General features: G+C 43.0%; 1 protein-coding gene across 1 annotated transcript; it reads left to right on the forward strand.

Moving 5' to 3' along the window:
* Nucleotides 1-15,617: 15,617 nt before the first annotated feature.
* BHLHE22 (basic helix-loop-helix family member e22) lies at nt 15,618-16,745 on the forward strand. The gene has a single exon (XM_047073890.1). It carries the CDS (start codon nt 15,618-15,620, stop codon nt 16,743-16,745), a length of 1,128 nt encoding a protein of 375 aa, XP_046929846.1.
* The last annotated feature ends 773 nt before the right edge of the window (nt 16,746-17,518 follow it).

Below are 17,518 nucleotides of genomic sequence, written 5' to 3' on the forward strand. Positions count from 1 at the left end.
TTCCATGTTCACACTACAAATAATGACTTTTGCTTTACTTGGTTTTTAACCCTTTTTCAGACTCCATTGGAGAAGCCCAAAGAGCCCTTCTTTTACAAATCACATTTTAACATATACAATTTTAACAACATAGAGTTAAGAGTTTGAAAGCAAAATAATGCATATTCTAACAAAAGTTCACAGTTTTAGGTATCGAAGGAAATCATGATATGCATAATGCACAATAAGCAACATTTGCCAACTACCCGTACGGAGCGTGGGTACATCTGGTATAATATTTAATTTGAATACTATCTTTGTGTTACGCACTCAGCATGTCAAATAGTAGCAGTTATTTCAGTCACTTAAATTCAGAAAACATTTAGATGCTTCATTCCAAGTCTATGGCCAAAAAAACCCAAAAAAACAGAAATCATAGGAAAAAGGAATGGTAGGAGCTAAAGGTAAGACACTGGATTATATTCTTTTATTTAAAACTGACTTTCATAAATGATACATGTATTTTTATGAGATTCAAGCCAAAAACCAAAGAAATTAATGACTTTAAATGCAAGTAGCCAGAAGTTTTTCTTCTTAAACATAAGTGAGCATACACCTGGACATCTCCATATGCATATATTGATAAATGATACAGAGACAGATACATGAATGGTTATAAAATAGGGATTGCAGGGGCGCCTGGGTGGCGCAGTCGGTTAAGCGTCCGACTTCAGCCAGGTCACGATCTCATGGTCCGTGGGTTTGAGCCCCGCGTCGGGCTCTGGGCTGATGGCTCAGCGCCTGGAGCCTGTTTCTGATTCTGTGTCTCCCTCTCTCTCTGCCCCTCCCCCGTTCATGCTCTGTCTCTCTCTGTCCCAAAAATAAATAAAAACGTTGAAAAAAAATAAAATAAAATAAAATAGGGATTGCTCTGTGCATATTTCAAAATTATTCAACTTTTTTGCACTTAACAGAAAAACAGAAGGGAAACATCAAACATTCTAATTTCAGATGAATTCTTGCCACTAAAATTAGTCAAAGTCACAGAAAAATTGAGTAGTTAGACTTATTAAGGCTATTTTTAAACTGTATCTCACTTTTAAACAGTATCGATTGATAATACCGAGAGATGAGGATATTGCGACACTAACACTTCTCCTACCTTTCATTTCATTTTTTGTTCATTAAATATTTCCTTTGGGCCATCAAGGTGTACATGCTGTCCTAATTCTAATACTCCCCAGAGATGTTTTGTCTTCATTTTAATTGGAATAAAATGCTCACCTCCATTCCTTTTCTCAAGCCCTCTGAATTCCTGAGTTCTTTAATTAATTGCATGTCTGGCTGAATTTTAGCATCAGATGGTTCTTCCAGGATGGACTCAACAATGTTGAGTTTGTTCCTGTTTGGGAATAGTTGCCAACTTGCCTTCAGATTTATTGACAGCTTTGATGGAGGTACCATTCTTGGGCCATACCTTGCCTCAGACTTCACCTTTACTCCATTGTCTTCGGGCATTGAATATTGCTATGAGGAAATCCGAAGCCGGCCCAATCTTCCCCCTGATAGATGCCAAATAGGAAAACACTACACTCATTATATAGACTAAGACACTGAGGATCAGGAAAAAAAGACTTATTAATGGTCATACAATTTAATTAACAAAAAAACTCCAGGTCCCAAGACTTCCTAAAGTTCATAATAGAGTCAAGGAAATGCTTGGTTAGCTAACTATGCACCTTGTTTTCTTTCTCCCCCCATGAGCATCAGGTTTGAATGTGTTTCAGAATACGGCTGTTCCCTACATATTTCCCCGGGGCTGTGGGATGTGAAAGAGGAAGTAACGAAGCCATCTGCATTCCTGTATATAAAAGCTATAGAATATGGCTGCAAGCATTTTTTTCGAAGACATAAAATAAAGTGTGTAATTATTCACAGTCACAAATTAAAGTAAAATCATAATAAAAATAAGATGAAGCCTGAATATGATGAATATAAAATATCAAATATGTGTTTACAGATGTGTTGAAAACAAATAAAGATGAGAATCAGTGAAAGAGAGACAGCGAAGATATATGAAGGCATTCACCAGCCACTCTTAAAAACCTTAAATATTTACAAGGATGTGAAGTGTTGAAATTATGTTGTGCATTTGAGCAAATGTAAAATCCATAAAATCCATTTTTATATTATAAAATGAGATTTTAAGAAGTATCTGTTTGTCTATCTAATGGTCCATTTTGCAATAAGTGCCTTTGTAACCTCCAAATAAATTTACAAGCCTTGCAGACTGTGATTATTTTCTATCTCTTTCCTGAAGTAAACTGTATATGCAATTATAAGGGCAATGGAGTGTATACAGAGTTAAGAAGAAGGGGAGATTGTGATAAAAGGGGGTGTCTTTCCTGGAGGTAAAGAAAAAGCTACAATTTGATATTTTGAATCACTAGTAGAAATTTCTTTTTATGATCTCTAGTATAATGGTTGTGCTATTGAAATTATATTGAATTAACTAACAAGATACTTCGTGTACTGCCTGTATCGTGTATATAAATTCATGCCACTAGGTGGCAGTGGTACCATCTAGGGTAGCAATGACCTCATGAAATAGCTTCATCTTTATATATATATATATATATATATACACACACACACACACACACACATATATATTTTTTTGAGAGAGAGAGAGAGGAGCGGAGGAGGGGCAGAGAGAGAGGGAGACACAGAATCCGAAGCAGGCTCTGCACTGTCAGTCAGTGTAGAGCCCAATATCAGGCTCGAATTCATGACCTGTGAGATGATGACCTGAGCCGAGATCAAATCGGAAGCTTAACTGACTGAACCACCCCGGCGCCCCCAAAACAGCTTCGTCTTAATTGTGCAACACCTTCTCTCCCCTACAGCACCTGGAGCTTCCCAACGGTTAACACATTGGAATATTTTCGTTGTTACTAACATTACAACTACACTAATAAATAAAAGATTAATTAGATATCTGCCTCCAAAAGCAGAAATCGTAGAATCAAGATTTTAAAAAAGCTCTGTACATAACGGGTGGATATTTGCTGCCTTGCCCTCTGCCTCCAGTTGCGTTGAAGTGCACTGCACGAACTATATCAAGTTCATACAGATAGACGCATTGCTGGAGTGTTTAAATAGGTTTTGTCACCACTTACCTTAATTTAGGTTACAAAATTACTGTGACATGCTTCGTAGAGGCAGGAGCTCTCCTGATTCTGCTCCTTCAGGTGAGTTTTAAACTGGCTGCTTACTCTCCTCAAGATGAAGATCACATTTTATCCTGCTAATGAGTTTTGAAGCATAGTTTCTCCTCGCAGGACAGTTACTCTTCAAAAATAGGCTGAAGAAATTCTTCCTGGAGCCCTCTGCATTTTCTCTTACATCTCACTCCTACCCATGGTTCAAAACTGTCACCTCTGTTATGAGTCACACTCACTAAGAATCAATGCTTTCTTGGATATATTGTCATCGGTAAGCTTCTCTGATACATTTCCTCTTCTGAAGCTTCTTATCATGTGAGAAGTTCTTTTTTTTTTCTGAACATTCATTTAAGATATTCTATTAAGTAAGTTAGCAGTTTTCAGATCTCTCTGTCACTCCTTAAAATTTGGTTCTCCTGTCTGTCATTACTTCTCAATGTAATTTGAAGTAGATGAAAGAGACTGATGTTAAAGCCCCTGTAGATCACAATGATGTCTTCATACCCTACCCTGCATCAGGTTCTACCAAAGATGCCTGTATTCATTATATATTCTCTTGACTGTAGGCGGAGATTGTTTTCAACATGTCTATTTCTGTATCATAGTATCTTTTTTAAATTAACAAAGAAGCCCATGCATTTGAAAGAAAACAAGCTGTAACATCAGCCTGGGTAACTAGAAAATGTAAGGAGTTTGAGAGTACCAAAAAAACCCGCACGGTGAAGAGCCGTTCTGACCTTCAGTAGTATGCAAATGGCTTTCTTTTAAATGGTAGCATGATCAACACAAATGATATTTCTGGGTCTTGGCACATCAAACTACCCACAGATGAAAGATGACTTAATTGCTTTGACCACAGTCCGAGTCAGAAGAGCTCAGTTGGCAAATATAAAAATAGCTTGGTGCTATTTGCATTTGCATTTGAGTAAGGAGTGATTTTATTTTAACGTTTAAAGTCTAAGTAACAAAGCAACCCACAGGTAGCTAAACACACCTCAGCAAACAATGGATACAATCCCTAACCAGAGAGTGTAAGGGGTGCAGAGGACACATTGATCTTGTCAGCCACATCCGCGTGCATAGGAAATACTGCTGTCAGCACAGCACCTTTAAATTCAGATCACAATATATTGAGAGTTTATGTCTTTAGAGGTTAAGCAGTTAAGCATTCATAGAGATTTGTTGCCTATCCCATCACCTTTAAATAACCTCCTAAAAATCTTTTAATAATTAATTATTATTCTGAATGTCTAATATCCCTGTTAATAGCTCACATTGCTGCTCATAATTTTATCTAACAAAGTATTTCCAATAAATAGTCATAGGGAGTGAGGCTTGCTGTATTTTAGACTTTACCATGTAGCAGCCCAAGTAAAGCAAAAATATATAGAAGAGAACATGACACAAAGAATAGGAAATTTCTCCAGGCCTTGTATGAAATGTGATTCCAAAGCAAGTCATGGTAAAATGGGGACTATGGACTCTTCATTTCTTCTAACTGGTTATCTTTGCGATGACTTTATTTTCATACCTTCTAACTTTGTGATATGAACAGCAAACTTAATGCAGAAAAAAAAATCTGCCATCACTGATTACCATAGCCAGGCTCACAGACATTTAAATCAAAAGTCACCTGAGTTGGATAAGGTTTAAGTTTTTTCAATAAATTATTTTTTATAATGACTATAAAAGTTATATAGTACACAGAGGCTAGCTGGAGCTAGATACTTTACTGTACCTGAATTGCAAGGAATACTTTCTGAGACATAAAGCTGACAATCAGACATCTGAGTGGGGCTGGAAAATAGCAGTCCCTGAAAGATGAGAGTGTGAATTTTAGTAACCTCGAAGGCAAAGACCATTGTTCTTTCCCTCTTGAACCAGTAGACAGAATGAGCAAATGATGAGACAAACACATGTGAAGAGATCAAAAGAGTAAACCTGTACCCCAGAATCCCTTAGTCAGAGCTGAAAGTGAGAATTCTTGTTCCAGAAAAATCTCTATTTCTTTTGGCATTTAAAAACCAGTTCTGTGATCATGCTAAAATCATAAAATGGCTCAATTTACAAAGTAAACTGGAATGATTCTTTACTGAAATGCAATAAAGTCACTGATGTTGCAGTACAATCACTGTGTACTTATAATGCCATCAATTTTCTTCAAAAATTTAATTATGAGTAAAAAACGGCAGATAACTGTGGGCAAGTGAAAATACATATTGTTCACAATATCACTATTATTTCAAAATACATTCTTGATCCAAACAACATAAAAGAAAATGGTTTTAGGTAATGAAACTTGGAGGGCAAAAAATATGGAGAGCGAGTGGTTAAAATTAAGAAAACTATTGTTAATATTTTTTAAAAGAAAGGAGAATAAATAACGATGCAAAGAACCTAGAGAAAATATTAGCACTTTATTTAATCTTTTATTCTTAAGATTTTTTTTTAATTGTAAAAAAATCTATACACATAACAAATATCTGTCACCCATAATCTTTATCAAAGGATTTAAAGTAACTCATAAGAAACCTCACCCCTGGGTCTCCAATTTGAGCTCCCAGGAGGAACCAGGATTAACCGTCAGTAAACTTCATACAGATTTTTTTCCTGCATGTATCTATCCACATACGTTTTTGGATACCAAAAATGACCATGTTATATTCTACATCTTTTTTTTTTAACATAATTATGTATCAGAAATGTCACTCCAAGTCAGTTCATTTACTTTTTATAATAGCCTACTATTTTATGGAATAGAGGCATCATCATTTTCATAATCATTTGTTTACTGAAGAACATTTAGGTTATTTCAAAATTTTCTGCCATTTTAGAAAATCTTTATACGTATATGTATAATGCTCACTCCATTATTTCTGTAGGACAGATTCTTAGGTGTAGACTCCAAATCACCTTCCCAAAAAGATGGTACTGATTTTGACTACAACTGTACTCCTCACAATTCTGAACATTGTTAATTTAAAAAATTTTTGGCCTATTTTAAAATTTGTTTTAATTTATATTTTCTTTTTATTAATGATCCTGAACATTTTTTATATCATGCTTTGGACATTTATATTTCTTCTAATTGCCAGATTAAATTACTTTCCTATTTTTCCATTAGATAAGCTTCTTATTGTTTTGTAGAAGCTCTTTGTATATTGTATGTGTTTATTTTCTCTTCCTAGTCTGCCATTTGTCTTTTAACTTTGTTTACGGTCTCTTTCTTTGCAGAACAGGAATTTTAAGTTTTTCATGTGTAATTAAATGTGTCAAACTTTTCCTGTGTGAGTCCTTGGATTTTTGCCTTGCCTAGGAAAGCCTTTCTACTCTAAGTCTATAAAAACCATCCACCTCTATAAATATAGTATGTTATCATTGCATTACCTTAAATGTATTTCTCAATCCACATATAATTGATTTTACTCTGATTCTAATAAAATAATAAAACAAATTTTAAGAAGAAATTTTCCTCAGATACTTACACAATATTGAAACATGGGGACAATAAAAAGCTGAGGTTTAAAAAGAAAAAATAATTGAGACAAACCTGATTTCCTTTCTTGATAAAAACAACTAAATTAGTGGGAAAGGGGAGGCAAGGTGTGCAATAAATTTAGACCTTTGATATACATTGTCTCCATAAATCTTTCATAAAAAATTAATTCAAATTGGCTTTGAGATGAACACTGTCAATTGAATTGAAAACTGTCTGATGGACCATAAACAACAGAAATAATAATAGCATTGATGTATCCACCCAAAGGGAGGAAGAAACAAAGACCACGCTAGGATCAGTGATAGATCTGGATTCACAAAGCTTTTATGTTAATGATCTAGAAGGAAGAAAGAAAAATGATATAATCATTAATTTAACAAATGTTACTAAACTGAAAAGCATGCTTCACACATCTGGAAGCATTATAATAGAAGATTGTGAAGGATAGAAACAGTCGCTATCTGAGTGAGAATTGACTTTAAGCCAAATCCACAGCCATTTCTCTATCCATATACCAGTTAGTTGAGTCAAATCACACTATGGTGACCACTTTGTAACTAACTAGAGACAAATTCATTCAGTTCAAGATAACAGCCAGCACACCACAAGCAGAGCAGTTAGGGATATTCGGGAAAAGGGAGAGAGAGCGGAGATACGGACATTGAAGCCATTGAAGTGAATATAAAGAATCCAACTGCTATGGCTCCTACTCTCGTTGACCCTCCAGCATGGCCCAAGCAGTGAAAGATGCTCTAAAATCTGCCAGCATCTGAATATTGTGATGGAAAAAGTACACAAAATACAAACCAATAATGATAATCAAAGGTGACTGAACTGGTTTAAATGGAACAGTTAAAGAAGCATAATAAAGTGTTAACATTAAATTCACATTGCATTTTAATGTTTACAAAATGCTTCCACATGGTTTCATTTGATTAATATCCTGAGACAGTCAGGAAAAGGATGATTAATAGATCCATATTCCTCCTGAACCTAAGTAGGATCAAGCAAATTGCCAAAGAGAGGATCTGCTTTTTCTACTATACCTACTCATACCTTTTAAAGCAACTCACAGAGAAGTGCAACCAGGTTTGGACACAGATAAAAATCATAACTCAAAAACTTCTTTTTAAAAGAAAAGCAGACTGTATCTTCATAAGACAAGGACTTTCCACAAACACTGAATATACTAAATGTATTCTTTGGCCTCAAATCTGCATACCTTTTTTCCTTGCCTTTTTCTTCCTTTTTTTTTTTTTAATACTTGTTCTCAAAAACAACGGGAATATGGGAAGCAACTCAAGGGAGTAAAAATGTTTAGGTACATGGATTAGAAAACAATCTTTCTGGGGAAATCTCAAGTTCTCATGCATAAAAGCAATGGAAGCTTTTTAAAAAAAATTTTCAGAAGTCTCTAAGGCCAGGAGGCTCTTAAATTACCTATTTTTTTTTTTTTTTGAGAGAGAGAGCGAGAGAGAGAGCAGGGGAGGGGTAGAGAGAGAGATTCCCAAGCGGGCTCCTAACTGTTAGCGCAGAGCCCTATGCAGGGCTGGATCCCATGACCCCAGAATCGTAACCTGAGATGAAATCAAGAGTGGGTCGCTCAACTGACTGAGCTACCCAGATGCGCCCTCAAATCACTTTTGGCATTAACTTTAATGTCTCCATGCCACCCACATAGTAACATCCATTCTCCACTGGGGCATTGCTCTACCATACACAGACATACAGCCTGGTTAGTCTGCCAACACGATTGTTTGCAAATGATGGCCCCTTTCAGGTAGTCTGAATGAAACATTTCATCAGAAGAATGTTATTTTTATGTTAAGGCACTTTTGTCATGATGCCTTGCAGCTGTTGGCTTCCTTTTTATAATACTTGGTTACCAAGGTGTAAATATAGCACAAATGTGCATGTGCGTATGTGTGTGCGTGTGAGCGTATTTTTCCAAGTGGACAACTCAATCAGTATAGTTTTCAGCCAAACACATTAATAGAAAAGCCCAGTTAATGTCTCTTAAACATAAGTTAAAATGATTATGTACAACAATACTGCATTGCTAGAGTAGATCAAATGACCTCATCAAAGATGTTTGAGAAGGTGTCAAACTTCTCCATTTAAATTTCAAAACTTAACTGTGAAAAGCTCTCTAGCTAACCATCTGTTTATCTAGTTCCTCCTATATATAATCAAATTTCTTTCTAACAGGAACTCTTACATTGACAGAGTAAATGAGTCCAAATATTTGGCTTAATAGATTTTCACTTTAATGAATCAAATAAAATTAATCTTTCAACTGAAGTAAAGTTTACATTTGTCTGTTTGATCTACAATATTTTTGAAGGATATTCATAATATTTTGTACACTATCGAAAGCATATCTACTTTTATTTGTATTACAAGCAGCTGGCCTGTGTATATAATCAAAGATGAGAAATGTTTTTAATTAGGATATCATCTCAAAGTTTTACTGGATTTTAACTGTATTTATAAAAAAGGATCAAAGCTTGTGAAAATATACTTCAGAAACACTTTAATTCATAAAAGTGTTAGGTATCCATAATTCTATTATGTGCATTAAATTTAGGGAAATGATTTGGCTACAGACAATATTGCAAGCTCCGAAAGCCTAAATAAGACATTCTGAAAGATTATGTGATGAGAAGATTTATTAAATAAAGAAAGCAAAGGGCTACTGGGGAGAATGGGGAAGATTATTTACTAATGTTGATTGGTAAAAATTGATGAATAATTAGGAGAATTAATATTTCAACACACCACCATCTCACATTAGTCTCCTTTCTACCATAAATGCTAAGTATTTCTACCATATATAGAAAGCAAAGGAAGGGAACTATTTTTACTGAAAATACCTACACTTCAAAAAGAAATCTTTTGGTGATTAAAGTATCTAAATAGTACTCAGCACTTGGTTTTCACTAGTTAATTAATTCCTGAGAGCACTGAGGTATTTATAAAGTTACAGTATCTTTTGCATAAAGTGACTAATTAAAATCCTGATTTAGAAATTAATCTGTGGATATTTTCTTCCTTAAAATTATGTATATATGATAAGGAATCATACTTTATTACCAATCCTCAGAATAAGAACTATATCTGCACCTATAAAAACTACGTATATGTAAATATAACATGCAAACTTCTATTTACAAATAATTAGCTTCCAGGATTGTTTAAATGATCACAAATTTCCAGCTCACGCCTTGCAATCGTAATCAATTTATCACAGAAATAGTTTTGGAGGCGTAAAATCAAGTGACTCATAGTTGAATATTTCATATTCAGCGTTTAAATATTATTGTCATCCACCTCTTTATTCTCCTCATTGCCAGGAGATGGCGCTGTGGGTTTTAAATCGCGGCGCTAAAATCCCACAGCCAAACTGAACTCTCGGCAGTGTTTCTTAATTGATGGACACAAGGCAAGCCTTAAAATTGTTCACCTTTTTTCGTGCGAACAATTTGTCTTTTAAAAATGCTTTCCAACATTCGATGAAGATAAGGTTCCAGGGAGGAAACAAATAAGTGTATCAGCCCTAAGGGAGTGCAACCGAATGCAGGAATGCAGGAATGCAGCTAACCAAGGAGGGAATGAACTCTTCCAGAAACTTCACTAGTCTTCCTCTATCTCCATCTCCTTCTCTGGGGTCTCTGAAGTGACAGGCAAGCGTGAAGTTTTTCTGCTTGCCTTCCTGCGCCCCTCCCCTTAAGAGTCCCCACAATCGGAAAGCCCTCGCGGAAGCCAAGTGGGCCCTTGGTGGCGAACTAGGAAACCCACCAGCGCGCCCTTGTGGGTCTCACAGTCGTGCTGAAAAAGCTGTTTCTCCGGGGCCGAGGGTTTCCCTTCTATGTCTGTTCAAACAGTCTTGAGGATGACCCTCTTTTCTTTAAAATAAAGGAAGATCTTCCTGAAAGAACTTTATTTTTAGATCAACAGGTTTCAACTTTTTCCTGGGCGAAGTCCTTGGAATTGCCAAGCGCTTCTGAGCAATTGCAGTGCTGGGGCCCTTGGCGCGCTGCCAGGAATGTTGCAGCTCCGGTAGCCCCAGCACTCTCGCTGCCCTCTTCATTAGCCCCGCCAATCCCAGGACACACGTGGAACCACGGTACGTCTCTGCAAGTGAGCTGTGTAGGAAGCACCCGGCGAAGAGGGTGAGAAAATACTGATGACAGAATGACACAGGAAGGCTTGACTTCAGGCGCTTGATGGGCTTGAGTCTTTCCGCCACCGAATGGATCGTGCTTTCCCAAACGCAGCGAGGTTCGGGACGATGAACCCCAGCGGTACAGGCTTCAAGCTGAACCCAAGTGCCACCAGACAGCACTGGGCTGGCGAGGGGCAAATGAAACTTCAAGGTCAGCGCGCCTCTGGCGCTGGGGGCACGCTCTGCTTGCGCGCTTTGGACACGGTCCGGGAGGGCTCGGAGACCACACTCCTGGGGCGGTTTCCCCAGATGGAGCCGCGCTGGGTTCTCCGCGGTTGTGGCCACCTGCGACCCTCCAGGCTGGGCTCCTCCAGGAAGGGGCAACCCGGAGAGGGTTCCCATCACTCTCAGGAAATTTGGTCTTTCAGAACAGCTCCCAAGCGAAAGTTCATGTCATTTTTGGCAAACTTTGCTTTTTCTTTTTAGAATGTTCTCTCTCACACACACACAAGACAATTTTCCCTTTCAGAAAACACAGACTGACACCCAAATCCCAGTGTTGGGGGTTCTCCTAACTTTTTTAATCTAGATAAGTAAACTGTTCAGTAGAGCTATAGAAACAACAAAGAACAACTCCTGGGTTTGCTCTTTCAAAGTACGTTGGATTGTGTTCTGTTCTTACTTTATTTAGGTTCCTATTTCAAATTTCAAGCAAATATTAATAAAGATGACCACTAAGAAATTTAATTATGACCTAAAAAATTAGTTTGAAGTTCAGTGCTGTAATTTCACTGGGGTGCTGGTTGCTGAATATTTTAGAATCCTTTCAAAGCGGTAGGTATGTTCCCTCCTGCTGTAACAAAACTGTATTCATCTTTGCACAACATGTTCCGGCGTCTGTACATTTGGTGTTCAACACGCAGCAGAGAAAGCTCCCTGGCCGGATGTGTGTCAGGCTATGAGCCTGGCGGCATCAACCCGGGTAGCACCAAGGGCACCCTGCTGGACGTTGGTGCCTGATGTCCACCCGCCCTTGCGGCCCTCGGAGGGGCTTGATACGCCTCCACCCTTATGGGGCCGGAGGAGACGTCCCCCGTGTTTCTTGTCCCCCAATTGCTTAGGTAACTCACAGTGACCTTCTCTGAAACTGCTGAGTCCCAGTATTTAACTTCCTATGCATCATTCTCAAGGGGTCATCTGTGGGTCAGGAGTTTTCGCCGCGGTCTCATTTCCTACCCTTTCTTCCCGGGCAGCCACTGGAGGTGTTTATTTTGGTTTGTTCACTGCTACCTTCCTAATTTTCTAGTTGCATCGGGAGCCCGGGTCCTTTCTCAGCTTCTTGGCAGAATAAAGTTCAAGCACAGTTATCCAGAGTTCCTGCGGCCAGAGCAGCTGACGCCAGTCCTCCACTGGTAGAAACCAGACGGCGGGATCCCACTCAAGTGAGGAGAGGGAGTCTAGGCCATGACTGAGGGTGGTGACGATTAAACCAGGTAACGAGACACCAGGCAGATGTGTTTTCATTGCCTTGTAAGATAAATGCAGTGTTAAGTGCCTGACAACTTCCCAGAAGCAATCAGCAAAAGTTTACGAGTGCATAAACCTCAAAGAGCATTCCCCAACGGTTGTTATAAGGCCCACATTCAGAGCTTCTATAAATTCTCCCGCAGTTTCCCAAAGCTAAGTTTCCAGTGACTATTAAGCAACCACCTCCTCCGGGGAGACCGGGGGGATTTTCTTGAACCGTCTAAGAGAGAGGTTTTTGGCTCCTACTAAGTGAAATAAAGTTGCGCAAAAGTTTGTTCCAGAAGTTTGGGTGGCCAGGGAAGGGTAGGGAGGTGGAAGAGGGGAAGGAATGGAGGTGAGGTCTGGGAAGGGCCACGAGGTGCTCTCCTCGGTGCTGAGTTATACAATAGCGCCGATGGACCGGGGTCCGGCGAGGGCCCCAGGTCTCGCCAGGACGGGCGGTGCCTTTGCCACCTTGCGTGGTGCTCCAGCTCGGCCATTTCGGCCCTGCGGGGCATGGCCCTTTGTGGCGGCCAGCAGCCAAACACGAACTCTACCGGACTCGGGCATGGTCGATCCCTCGCCCGTCTAGTGCCCACAGAGGGGCCATCAGGAACGCAGGCGTAGCGCAGACAGTGCGGGCCCACAAGATGGGCAGGCTGGATGGAGAACCACGTCAGACATCCGGGGACGTGTCGCCACTCCGGCCAGAGACGCGACGGTGCCAGTCTCAGTCCTTCGGTAAGTGGCCAGAGGACTTTGGGGAGTTACTGTCACGCACACACCAGGCTCACCTATGTTTACAGAGAACCTTTGTTTATGATCCCAGTGAACACAAAGCTGCTAATTGAGAAGCAGCACCAGGAGCGTGTCTTCAGCTTCCTAAAGGGAGAGGTTAACAGCTGCAAGCGCCGGGGGAGGGAAAGTGGGAGGGAAGCGGGGAGCGAGAGGCCGCCCTGCACGTAAACGTGCTCTTAAGCCCCCAGCGAGACACGTGGGCCGGCTCAAGCCTTCCAGAACCCCCGGCCTGGGTCCTCGGCTGGATAGCTTCCCACAGCCCGATAGCATTTTCTCAGTCTTCGGATTCCAGTAAATCCGAAGGCGCGAAAGTAACCGACGACAGCGTAGTAGTTCTGTCCCCTTGAGACTGACTCTCAGGCAATTATTTTGGAAAGATGCCGCAGAGCCCCTTTTCATTCTTTCCAGGTGAAAATGCAGACGCCTCGGTGTCGTCCTCACCCCTCCTTTATGAAATAAGGCGCCCAACTGTTCTGATATTACCATTCAAAAACAGGTTCTGTGGCGAACCTCATTTGTGAATCTATTACAGAGATTAATAGATTATTTCTCCTTTTTCAACTAATTCTCAGTGGGGAAATTTAACCATATGGTAAGGAGAGAATTAGAATTTCATCACATTAGAGCAAAATGTAATGAAAAGAGTCCAACACCTGGGGCCAACTCTGAAAGCCACAATTAAAAGGTTTTTAATGAAACCAGAGAAACCAAAAATTTCATAGGCTTCAGTAATTCTGCCACATAAGAAAGATTTATTGGAGGCGTTGGGAAATATTGTTTTTACTTATGTCGTGAGGATGAAAACCAGCCGCTAAATACCATGTGCTCCCAGATCGAACTCAGGAGCTAGAGGACCGCGTGTACCATTTCCCATCCGGAAAGGAGCACTCGTTTTCACAGCTCTCCCTTCCCAGCCCTCCAAGAACAACCGAGGCACATCCAGATGTCCCTGAATGGCTTCCTGGCTGTCGGTTATGTCTTCGGGTAAATAAATACGCTCAAGTGCCCCACTTGGTGTGTGAGAGGATTTGACTCCTGGTGGAGTTGACTATTCTGAAACAACTGGGTTTTAATCTTGAGGAAAGTTTGAGAAACCAGTTTTCTCCCGCGTAGGAAATCATATGCTTCGTGATCACCATCACTGTCACAGTCATTTGGAGACCGAAAAAGCACCCCTTCCTTCTTTCTTTTCTTCCTTTTTTTTTTTTTAATCTAATGGGCTGCATAATCAAGTTGTTCTCCATTTTCTTTCTTTTTTTCTTTTCTCTTTTTTTCTTTTTTTTCTTTTAATTTTTTTTTTTTTTTTTTTTTTTGTCATCCGGATAGGAAATGGGCAATGGGCGTGCGGGGTGGAAATAAGGCAGTGTGTTCCAGGGGTACGACTGCTTTGCTCCCTTACTAGCTGAGAATCTTGGGTGAATTTTCGGCAAGCCAGCGGGACACTACTTCGCCCCCTCCCCCCGGAAAGTCCCGTCACCAAATCCAGATCATTCCACGAACAGGGGTGGAGTATAATTCTCTCCCGGAAGGGTAATTTAGCACAAGATGAGACAGCAGTGGCGAGGGAAGGGCAGTGGGGGTGGGGTGCGGCGGATGGGGGCGTTTGCTCTCCCCGGGACTCCCAGGCTTTGCCGCCGAGCCACAATTTGCTGAAGGAGCAAAGAACATCCTCGGCTCTAAGTAGGGCTTTTAGTGTGCTCATTGATGAGTGAAAGTCGCCACACATGTCAAGCTAAAGGCAGTTGTTGGGTTACTAACAGGACCCAGCGCCTTGCAAACATATGCGCTAAGCTGTGTATACAGATGGCACGCAGAATAATGGAGCAGGCGCCTTTTATAAAGCTCTAGCTGCTGCCTGTCTTCAGACCTGGGAAATGAAACTATTCAGACTCGCGGCCAGATAGCGCCTGCGATTGTTTGTTACCGTTTTAATCCTATTAATTAAAACGTTAACCTGATTGGGTAGAAAGCGCTGTCCCAACAGGCGAGTCTTCTTCATAATAACCTACTCAGAGATAATGATGTAAAAGACTCCCCCGTCTGTGGCGGCGGCTGGTTGATGGGTCCGGAAATCTCTTGAAGGTGAATCCAAGCAAGATAAACGGTGCGGAGAGGCGGCGCGGGGCTGGGCTCAGAGCGGCGGCGGCAGCGGCGGCGGCTCCACTCCCTCCGCGCCCACCCTCCCACCATGCGGGGCCGCGGCCCATGGTGAGCCCCAGCAGCCAGCACCATCGGCTGGAGACGAAGAAGAAGAAGAAGAGGAGGCGGAGAGCGCGGGGGAAGGCGAAAAAGAAAAAGAAGGGGAGAGGGCTGCCAGCAGCACCGGGACCGACGCGCGCACCAGCCCAGGAGCCCGGCTCGGGCGCGTCTGCGGCGCCGCCTGACTCCCCAGCCGAGGCGGCGGCGGCCGGCGCGGCGGGCCGGGGCTGTGCGCCGGCGCCGGACCATGGAGCGCGGGCTGCACCTCGGCGCAGCCGCCTCGGGCGAAGACGACCTCTTTCTGCACAAGAGCCTGAGCGCCTCCACCGCAAAGCGCTTGGAGGCGGCTTTCCGCTCCACGCCCCCGGGCATGGACCTGTCCCTGGCGCCGCCGCCCCGGGAGCGCCCGGCGTCGTCCTCCTCCTCGCCCCTGGGCTGCTTCGAGCCGGCTGACCCCGAGGGGGCAGGGCTGCTGCTGCCACCGCCTGGGGGAGGCGGCGGCGGCGCGGGAGGCGGCGGCGGCGGCGGCGGCGGCGGCGGGGTGGGCGTCCCCGGGCTGCTCGTGGGCTCTGCCGGCGTTGGGGGCGACCCTAGCCTGAGCAGTCTGCCGGCTGGGGCCGCCCTGTGTCTCAAATACGGCGAGAGTGCGAGCCGCGGCTCGGTGGCCGAGAGCAGCGGCGGCGAGCAGAGCCCCGACGACGACAGCGACGGCCGCTGCGAGCTGGTGCTGCGGGCCGGAGGCGCCGACCCGCGGGCCTCCCCGGGCGCGGGAGGCGGCGGCGCCAAGGCGGCCGAGGGCTGCTCCAACGCCCACCTCCACGGCGGCGCCAGCGCCCCCTCGGGGGGCCCCGGCGGCGGCGGCGGCAGCGGCGGGGGTAGCAGCGGCGGCGGCGGCGGCAGCGGCGGCAGCGGCGGCGGCAGCAGCAGCAGCAAGAAATCCAAAGAGCAAAAGGCGCTGCGGCTCAACATCAACGCCCGGGAGCGCCGGCGGATGCACGACCTGAACGACGCGCTGGACGAGCTGCGCGCGGTCATCCCCTACGCGCACAGCCCCTCGGTGCGGAAGCTCTCCAAGATCGCCACGCTGCTGCTCGCCAAGAACTACATCCTCATGCAGGCGCAGGCCCTGGAGGAGATGCGGCGCCTCGTCGCCTACCTCAACCAGGGCCAGGCCATCTCGGCCGCCTCGCTGCCCAGCTCCGCGGCGGCGGCGGCGGCCGCCGCTGCCCTGCACCCGGCGCTCGGCGCCTACGAGCAGGCTGCCGGCTACCCGTTCAGCGCCGGGCTGCCCCCGGCCGCCTCCTGTCCGGAGAAGTGCGCCCTGTTTAACAGCGTCTCCTCCAGCCTCTGCAAACAGTGCACGGAGAAGCCTTAAACACACCCCCGGAAAACACTAGACCGACCCCAAAGCTAGAGGAAAGTGAAAAGCTGCCCCCCACCCCTTTTACTTTGGTCCTCTCGTAGTTGTGAAACACTTGCAAACAAAACAGAGGCGAAAACTGAGAAGTATCAGAGACAAACGGGACTTTTAGCCTCGACATCCCCAGAATCTCGGTCTTTGGGGTGGGGAGGGAGGGAGGAGGGAGGTGGAGTTGGGATGAAGTATGGATGTTTTTTTTTTTTTTTTTCTCAGAAAAGTGGCAACTTTGGTGGCAGCCTAGACCGCAAGGAAGCTTAAAATATAAGTTGGGAAGTAGTCGCTTGGTTATTAAGCGTGGAGAGTATTTATTAAATGGCAAAATACTAATCCTACTAATAATTGTGAATTTGGCTAGTGCTGAGGGGCAGAGGAGGAGTCCGGGGTTGGGTGGCTTGTGGGATGAATATTCATTCAGACAAATCAGAAAGGGCACTTGAAAATAAATTTTGATTCTGAGCCAGGAGAAAAACTTGAAATGTAGACTTATTTAAGTGGGGGAAGAAAACCAGAAAGAGACACATTGCTATGAAAGACTTGTATTTTTTATTGTCTCTGAACTTTAATCCTGTGAAAATGCTCAAAAGTTTTGGCAAGAGTGATATAAAAAAAAAAAAAACTGACTGTGGCTGAAAGAATTGCATTTAAAAATATTTATGTGCACCTTGTTACTTTTCACTCTGCAATGATGTATTAACAATTCATGGTATTTATTTGTTATTCTTCAGTGA

The sequence above is a fragment of the Lynx rufus genome, unplaced genomic scaffold, assembly GCF_022079265.1.
Source record: "Lynx rufus isolate CCGP_SWC_20201006 ecotype Redwood Valley unplaced genomic scaffold, mLynRuf1.p SCAF_12, whole genome shotgun sequence".
Classification (NCBI taxonomy): domain Eukaryota; kingdom Metazoa; phylum Chordata; class Mammalia; order Carnivora; family Felidae; genus Lynx; species Lynx rufus.